The sequence below is a fragment of the Pelodiscus sinensis genome, chromosome 1 (genome assembly GCF_052426305.1).
Source record: "Pelodiscus sinensis isolate ZL-2025 chromosome 1, ASM5242630v1, whole genome shotgun sequence".
Lineage (NCBI taxonomy): Eukaryota > Metazoa > Chordata > Testudines > Trionychidae > Pelodiscus > Pelodiscus sinensis.
The window spans coordinates 352,092,034-352,100,235 of NC_143052.1; the positions used below are offsets into that span (position 1 = coordinate 352,092,034).

General features: G+C 47.8%; 1 protein-coding gene across 1 annotated transcript; it reads right to left on the reverse strand.

Moving 5' to 3' along the window:
- Positions 1-2,496: 2,496 nt before the first annotated feature.
- Positions 2,497-3,453, reverse strand: LOC142829164 (olfactory receptor 52E2-like). Its single transcript, XM_075927579.2, has one exon. It carries the CDS (start codon positions 3,451-3,453, stop codon positions 2,497-2,499), a length of 957 nt encoding a protein of 318 aa, XP_075783694.2.
- Between the last annotated feature and the right edge of the window lie 4,749 nt (positions 3,454-8,202).

The following is an 8,202-nucleotide window of genomic DNA, read 5'->3' on the forward strand; positions in this document are numbered from 1 at the left end:
GGGAACAACAGCTTGAGAGCCTCCCCCAGGAGTGAAGAAATGATGCAACAGCACCAAGGAACGAGACCATCAGGGCAAACTGAGTCGTGCAAACCATTCAGCCTTGCAATTGACAATGGCTTTTTTTTTATTGTGTGCAATGTACTTCCGTCTGCAGTGTGTTTGGAGATGGGACCACAAGATACAGGACCAAATCTAGATCCAAACGACTGTGTAGGAGAATACGGCTGCACGCCGCCCATACAATTGCAATATCTATTAGCCTCTAAAAACTCAATGCCTCCCTGTTGATGTCAAATAGCAGGATCCTGAATTCCTGTAAGTCAAAAGGGGTGCAAAATCCGTCTGTTCAACTGGGATGAACAAAAGTCGATATTGATCTGGCAGGTCACAATTGTTCCAATACTCCATCTAATCTAGCATTCGAGATTGGGCTGACTCCCTGGGCTTTGGGTTCTGCCCTCCTCCCCCACAGCTACCAGACTTAGGGCTACCACAACCCGGGTTGGGATTTCCACCCATTCCCAGCATGGTATGACCTGGGGATTCTGCACCCCCTCATCCAGGGCTCAGGAATATCCAGGTTCAAGACTGCTCAGGCTTGTGGCTTCAGCTACACAGATGTAACTAGAGCTGGGGGCGTCTTCTCCCAGGGCTTCTGCTGTGGCTCGTGATAACCCATTGGTGTTACCAGACCTGGTGCTTCTTCTTGGAGAGAGGTGCCTATTTTCCCCAGACAGGCCAGGAAACCCCTGTCTTAATCTGTCCTGTTGTGTAGATGAGCAACTAGAAGGCTCTGTGTGGAGATCTTCATGGGGGATACCCTACTGACCTCCACCTCCCAGAGCCTCCTCTAAGTTCAGGAAGGTTCAAGGCTGCTGCCTAGACAGAATAGAAATGAGGGTGAAACTTGTGAGACACCCTACGAGAAGTTTGCAACCCCCTCCACGATTCCCTTTGGGGTTGGGACCGCCTGAGTTATAACACCATGAAAGATCTCCACTTGTGAAATTGACCAATTTGAAAATCCTCTGCTTGTGAAATTGACCAAAATGGACTGTGATTCTTCCGCTCTAGAATGTGCTGATTAAGCCTCATTTGGAGCATTGTGTCCAGTTCTGGGCACCACATTCCAAGAAAGATGTGGAAAAATTGCAACAAAAATGATGAAAGGTCTAGAAAACATGAGCTATGAGGCAAGGAGGAAGGAAATGGGCTTGTTTAGTTTGGAACAGAGAAAACTGGTTGGGGACATGATAACAGTTTTCAGGTATCTAAAAGGGTGTCACAGGGAGGAGGTGGTAAATTGTTCTATTTGGCCTTTGAGGTTAGGACAAGAAGCAATGGGCTTAAACTGCAGCAAGGGAGCTAAATAGGGAATTGGACATTAAGAAAAACTTCCTAAGTGTCAGTGGCTACGTCTACACTGGCCCCTCTTCCGGAAGGGGCATGTAAATTTCACTAGTCGTCGTAGGGAAATCCGCGGGGGATTTAAATATCCCCCGCGGCATTTAAATAAAAATGTCCGCCGCTTTTTTCCGGCTTTTAAAAAAGCCGGAAAAGAGCGTCTAGACTGGCCCCGATCCTCCGGAAAAAGTGCCTTTGAAGTAGGAATAAGACCCTCCGGAAAAGGGCACTTTTTCCGGAGGATCGGGGCCAGTCTAGACGCTCTTTTCCGGCTTTTTTAAAAGCCGGAAAAAAGCGGCGGACATTTTTATTTAAATGCCGCGGGGGATATTTAAATCCCCCGCGGATTTCCCTACGACGACTAGTGAAATTTACATGCCCCTTCCGGAAGAGGGGCCAGTGTAGACGTAGCCAGTATGTTTAAACACTAGAAGAAATTGAATAGGGAAGTTGTGGAATCTCTATGAGTGGAGATAATTAAGAGACGGTTAGATAGACATCTATCAGATCATGCTAAGTCCTGCCATGAGGGCAGAGGGCTGGAGTTGATGATCTCTCAAAGTCCCTTCTAGTTTGAGTGTTCTATGATTCCTGGATAGGGATATTTACATGGTTGTATTAGTACATATATTGTTTGATTCAAATCACTTAAGCGACCAATCCAAATTTTGTTGAATCACTGACCTACATCGTAGCATTGATTTTTCAGTATGATTTCCCCATACACTCATCCTGGATCTTGATGTTTGTGATCGTTTCCCTCCATGCTTGAACTTTAAGAAACCACAATCCCCAAGTGCCTGTTCTCAGTTCATACAGCTAAATTAAAACCTTGTATGGTATTTGTGGAGTACAAGCATTGCACTCCAAGGGGCATCCATATTTCGGTTTCTCATACTGAAGTTCATCTGCTAACTGGCTGATCATTTACTTGGTTTGGTCCTTTCCCTCTGAGGAGTTCTCTGAACTTCACTATTATCTCAATGACCAGGTTCCCACAGTCCATGTTGACACCTCTCCGTACAACTCACTATTTGCGACACTATTTATTACAAAACAAGTAACCACCCTCATTGTGCTTCTCTCCCTTTACAGGGATGGACACAGTCTCCTTCTCCAGATGTACTGGACCATCTTGTCACGAAGCTCTTTGGTTCTGACCCCATAAATGATGGGGTTGAGCATGGGAGGGACAAGGAGATAGACGTTGGCCAAGATGATGTGAACGTGAGGAGCGATGCCCTGACCAAAGCGGTGTGTCATGGCGGAGAAGAGGCTGGGAGCACAATATAACAACATCACACAGAGATGGGCAGTGCAGGTGTTGAAGGCTTTTAGGTGGGCTTCCTTGGAGGAAATTCTGAGGACGGCCTTGATGATCAGACCATAGGACAAAGCAATGAGCATTAGATCACACCCCATGGTTACAACCATCATCACCAAACCATGGAACCTGACAACTGTGATGTCCCCACAAGATAGCTTTGCCACAGCCATGTTCTCACAGTATGTCTGGGGGATAATGTGGTTGTCACAGAAGGGCAGCCTGCTCAGGAGCAGAGGCATTGGCAGAATAAAGAGAACAGCTCTTATGAAACCCATCAGCCCTAGCTTAGTGATTCGTGCATTGCTGAGGATGATGGTGTATCTCAGAGGATTACATATGGCAATGTAGCGATCAAAGGCCATTGCCACTAGCACAGCTGATTCCGTAACCACAACTGTGTTAAGGAAGAACGTCTGGGTGAGGCAGCCAGCCAGGGTAATGCCTTTCCAATTGAACCAAAATATACCCAATGCCTTCGGCACCACTGAGGAAGACGTGGCGATGTCTGTCAACGCCAGCATGCAGAGCAGCAGGTACATCGGCTGGTGCAGGGTCTGCTCTTTGACTACAACAAACAAAACCAAGAAGTTTCCCAACAAGCCAATGAGATAGCACCCACAGAAAGGGATGGCAATCCAGATGTGAGCAGCCTCCAGGCCAGGGATGCCCATGAGGATGAATGTTGAAGGATCAGAGGTCGTGAGGTTAGAAGCTACCATGAAGTTGTGACACCGTAGATTGGTCTAAAAAATCTCAAGGTGCCTGAGGAGGGAGAGAAGCACAATGAGGGCGGTTGCAGGCTTGATAAACAATTGATAAATATTGTAGAGTTATAAACAATATAGAAAGAGGATTGAGCAGTGAGGTGGCAACAATTATGCATGGCCCCAGATTACTCAGACGAAAGTGAAGTCCAGAGCAGTCCTCAAAGGGAGCGAAGCAAATAAGGGAAGGGTCAGAAAATTAGCAGATGAATGTCAGTGCCAGTAACTGCAACACAGACCCCCTTGGAGGAGAATGCCTGAACTCCACAAACACATACAAGGTTCTAACTGAGCTGCATGAAATGAGGACAAGGATTTGGGCATCTTAGTAGGCGGCTGAATGAATCCTTTCTGAAAGTTCCAGTGTAACCGCCATCGGGTAGATTCCAACTAGAGATGTTCAATATCGGTTAACTGCATAGTCGAATAACCTCGTGGATTATTATCGGTTTGTCAACTGTTCTATGGTCCCTAGGGGCAGGGCCAGCAGCCAGTGCACCTCTCTCCTAGGGAGCCCCCTGCCAGTCTGTGCTGCTGCCTCCGTCGTAGATCTCAAAGTTCTCAAATCTATGTATTTTATTTTAACAAGGATGGTTAGGAGGTGATTTGATAACAGCCTCTAAGTACAAATCAAGGGAACAAATAATTAACAATAGGCTTCTCTGACTACTATACAGAGGTGTCACAGAATCCAATGGCTGGAAAATGAAATTAAGGAAATTCTGATGGGTAATAAGGCACACATTTTTAGCAGGGAGAGTAATTAACCATTGGAGCAGTTTACTAGGAATCTTCATAAATTCCTCGTCATTTAGTGTACGTCTACACTTGCTCCCTAGTTCGAGCTAGGGATGCAAATGTAGCTGACTGAAATTGCTAATGAGGCGGAGATTTAAATATCCCGTGCTTCATTAGCATAATTTTGCCCGTGTGTTATTCCGTGCAACAGCGGATTCAAACCAGGAAGTGCACTCTGGGACGTGTTAGTTTGAACCAAACACTGCAGTTCGAACTAAGGTTACTCCTCAGAAAATGAGCCAGTGCACCTTTCTCCCAGGGAGCCCCCTGCTACTCCATGCTGCTGCTTCTGTCTCAAAAAATGAGGAGTAACATCAGTTCAAACCAAGGGGTTTGATTTGAACGAATGTGTCCTGGAGCGCACTTCCTGGTTCGAATCAGCCTTTGAGCAGAATAATGCACAGGCGAGATTATGCTAATGAAGCGCGGGTTATTTAAATCCCAGCTTCATTAGCAATTTCAGTTGACTACATTTGCATCCCTAGCTCGAACTATGGAGCAAGTGTAGACGTACCCTTAGATATTTTAAATCAAGGCTGGATGTTTCCTTAAATGATCAACTCTAGGACTATTTTTGGGACATTTGCTGGTATGAACGATGGGATCGGGGTACCAATGAGCCATCAGACTAACCAGACTGGGTTTCCTTTCTCCGTGTGCTGCTGTGACAAGCTGCAGAGAGATTTTCCAGACCTACCCTTCTACAAGCATTCACACAGGCAGTTACATGCCAGCTCTCTAACCTGCTACTGCATGAACCAGCAAGAAAAGGAATACGACCAAAGTAATCACCAATTCTCTGGTCCAGGTCCTCCTTGCTGTATAATCCTGCCCGGGTCCACACTACAACCAGGATGGAATTCTTACCCAGACTGCTCCTCCCACAATGTGGGGACAACAATGCACAATTGGGGACAACAATGCACGAAGTTCAGGTTTGTTCCCCAAACAGTGGTTTCCCTCGCCACAGGTGTTTACTCTTGTGTGATTATTGCAGATCCACTGACAATGTCGCTCCTTCCTTATACAGCTTACCATGCGACAAAAACCCATTGTTTCAAATCTTGGCTCCCAGCCCCATTTGTGAGGAAAGTGCAGATTCCCTAAATTGAAGGCCAGAGCTCTGTAGCCTCTTCACATGCACTTGTAAGGTCACAGAGTCCATGTCTCAGAGGTAGAGCAGCGAGTCTGTCATGGAGGTGACAGAAGTCTTGGATTCCATGACCTGCCAGGATCTCATGTACTTCAGCACCCAGGAAGTGAAAATGACCCCAGGGGCTCCTGAGCAGCTAAAGAAGCCAATATGTCAGCCTTCCTGGGATAGCTCTGGACCTAGCAGCCCTGTGAGCCCCCCATCTCCCGTCTCCGGTGGTAATCCCAAGATGCTGCCTACTAGCACTAGGCCGTTTCCAGTCTCCCTTTTTCCCCATTGCAATGGGGCTTTCCAGGACTTGTGGAGCTGCTCGCCAGAAGCAGAAGCATTGCAGTCCCGAGTTGTGACCTGCTAGTATAAGCAATGCAGACCTGGAGAAGTGGGGGTGTCAGCTACCAGCTATGGGTATGTCTACATTACCACCCTAATTCGAACTTGGGTGGTTAATGTAGGCAACCAAAGTTGCAAATGAAGCCTGGGATTTGAATTTCACGGGCTTCATTTGCATCTTGCCGGGTGCCGCCATTTTTAAATCCCCGCTAGTTCGGACTCCGTGCCCGCAGCTACAGGCGGCACGGAGTAGGTAGTTCGGATTAGGCTTCCTATTCCGAACTACCGGTACACCTGGAAGTCTAATCTGAACTACCTACTCCATGCCGCGTGTAGCTGTGGGCACGGACTCCAAACTAGCCAGGATTTAAAAATGGCGGCGCCCGGCAAGATGCAAATGAAGCCCGTGAAATTCAAATCCCGGGCTTCATTTGCAACTTCGGTTGCCTACATTAACCACCCTAGTTCGAACTAGGGTGGTAGTGTAGACATACCCTATGTCAAGCACAGTCCTGGGCCATCCCCTCCTCTGACAGCATCAGCTGCCTTGGTCCCAGTCCATCCCCCACTGCAGCATGCCAGCAACCTGGAGGTCCCCCAGCCGTCACCCTTCCGAGAGCAGCCGTAACACACCCAGCACCTCCCAGAGCACCAAAGACTTTGTCAGGGTATGGTGTAAAGTCATGGACAGGTCAAAACATTGAGTCCATAACTCTGCCCACCTTCCCATGTGCATCTTGCTCCCTGCCCCACAACCCCCAGGGCTGGGTGCTTGTTTATGTAGGTCCCCCACCCCTAGAACTTGCAGTCCTGCAACATAGTGAGAGCCCTCGCCCGGGGTCACAAGCTTTCACCACATCCAATTGCTAGACTTCATAGAAACACCTTCTCAGCCAAAGGTAAACTCAGGGTCTGCCCGCACCTGGGAAAAGGGGGAGATCAGCCTCACCTGCCTCTCTGGGGACAAAGAGACCCCCCAGTAGCAGCTCAGCCAGTGCAGGGAAGGAGGGAGGGGTTGGTCCGGCAGGAGAAAGGGAAGACATGGTGACTGGAAGGAGCCAGCAGGAGTCAATCTTCCCTAAAACAACACAGAGCTCAGACATATTGCAGCCCTATCGAAACACGGGCATGTCATCCTGAGGTGGCTTCTCCATGTTGGCAACTGCTGGCAGCCACAGGACTGTAGTTGGGTTCCTTGAGGGAGGAGACGGGGTCTGACACTATCTGCTGTGGTGTGGTCAGGGCTGCCAATTGCTGACCATGATTTTTATGGAGAGTATAGAACAAAATGAGAGACAACCCAGTGTAGATACAGACAGCGCCTTCTGACGTATGATAAAAATGGCTGAAAAGTGCCACAGTGAACAGTATTCACTGTTGCTGTTCAAGCATCACAACGCCAACGTGATTGTGCTTTTCCCTTTTCATTTTGAACCATGAAGCCTGGTCAGTTTGTAACATCTGCCGTCACTCTCCCATCAGTCGTTCTTGGCTGAAATGTTCTCACCTGTTCCTAGAGTCCACAGGAAGCATCCAATAAAAGTCCCTGGAGGCTCATGGGCAGTGTGAACCGTTCCATCGATTTAGGGTGAATTCCTGGCACTGTTGGGAGTTTTGCGGTGAGCTCAATGGAGCCAGATTCATACTGTTTAACTTTCAGCTTCAAGCTGCAATAAACAAGGCTTTGGGTCCCGCTAACGAGTTTATTATTCTGTCAGGGCACTGAAAAGGTCTGAAGGAACCCTTTCGGTTGTTTGGCTTTCAGAGGCTGCCTGTAAAGGGCGTGAGTAAAAACTCAGGGGCCCTGATTTTGCTCTCCAGGAAGCAGGAAAGGTATAATGTGAGTCCACCAGAAATTTATACACCCATCCCATAGGCTTGGGCTGCACTTCCTAACAAGGAAGCAAAGAAGAGGAATTTCAAACCTGCACAAAGCCAGAAGAAAAACCTCAACATCCAAAAGAAGGAGGCTACTGAGGCACATAGAGGGACACAGAAAGAGACAAATGGAGGGCCTTACAATTAATATTTTCCTGAACCCTTTCCTGTACATTAGTAGATTCAATTTCACCACAGAAACCCCTCAGCGTCTCTGAATGTGCAAAAAGTTTCAAAATTCTGCCCTGCTGAATTCCTCCCCAAATTCTGGCCATTCCTTGAGACCTTAAGCAGTAATTTGCATGAGGAGAGAGTCACTCACCTAAATGACACCCAGCAGAGAAGGGAAATCTCACTGCGACAGGCGGCAGAGCCCTGAGAATCAGTGTATGAGTCTCACACGTCTGACACATGCTCTGCTGGACGGAAACCTTTATAATTCCTCTGAACAGTCCCTGCCCCATCTCAGGTTGGCAGCACTCCCAGACAATCCCCTGGTCACCATGAAAAACAGAGAATAAACCCTGGGGAACAACAGCTTGAGA

Excerpts from the sequence above, each read along its gene's own strand:
- LOC142829164 (XM_075927579.2), bottom strand. The coding sequence starts at position 3,453 with ATGGTAGCTTCTAACCTCACGACCTCTGATCCTTCAACATTCATCCTC.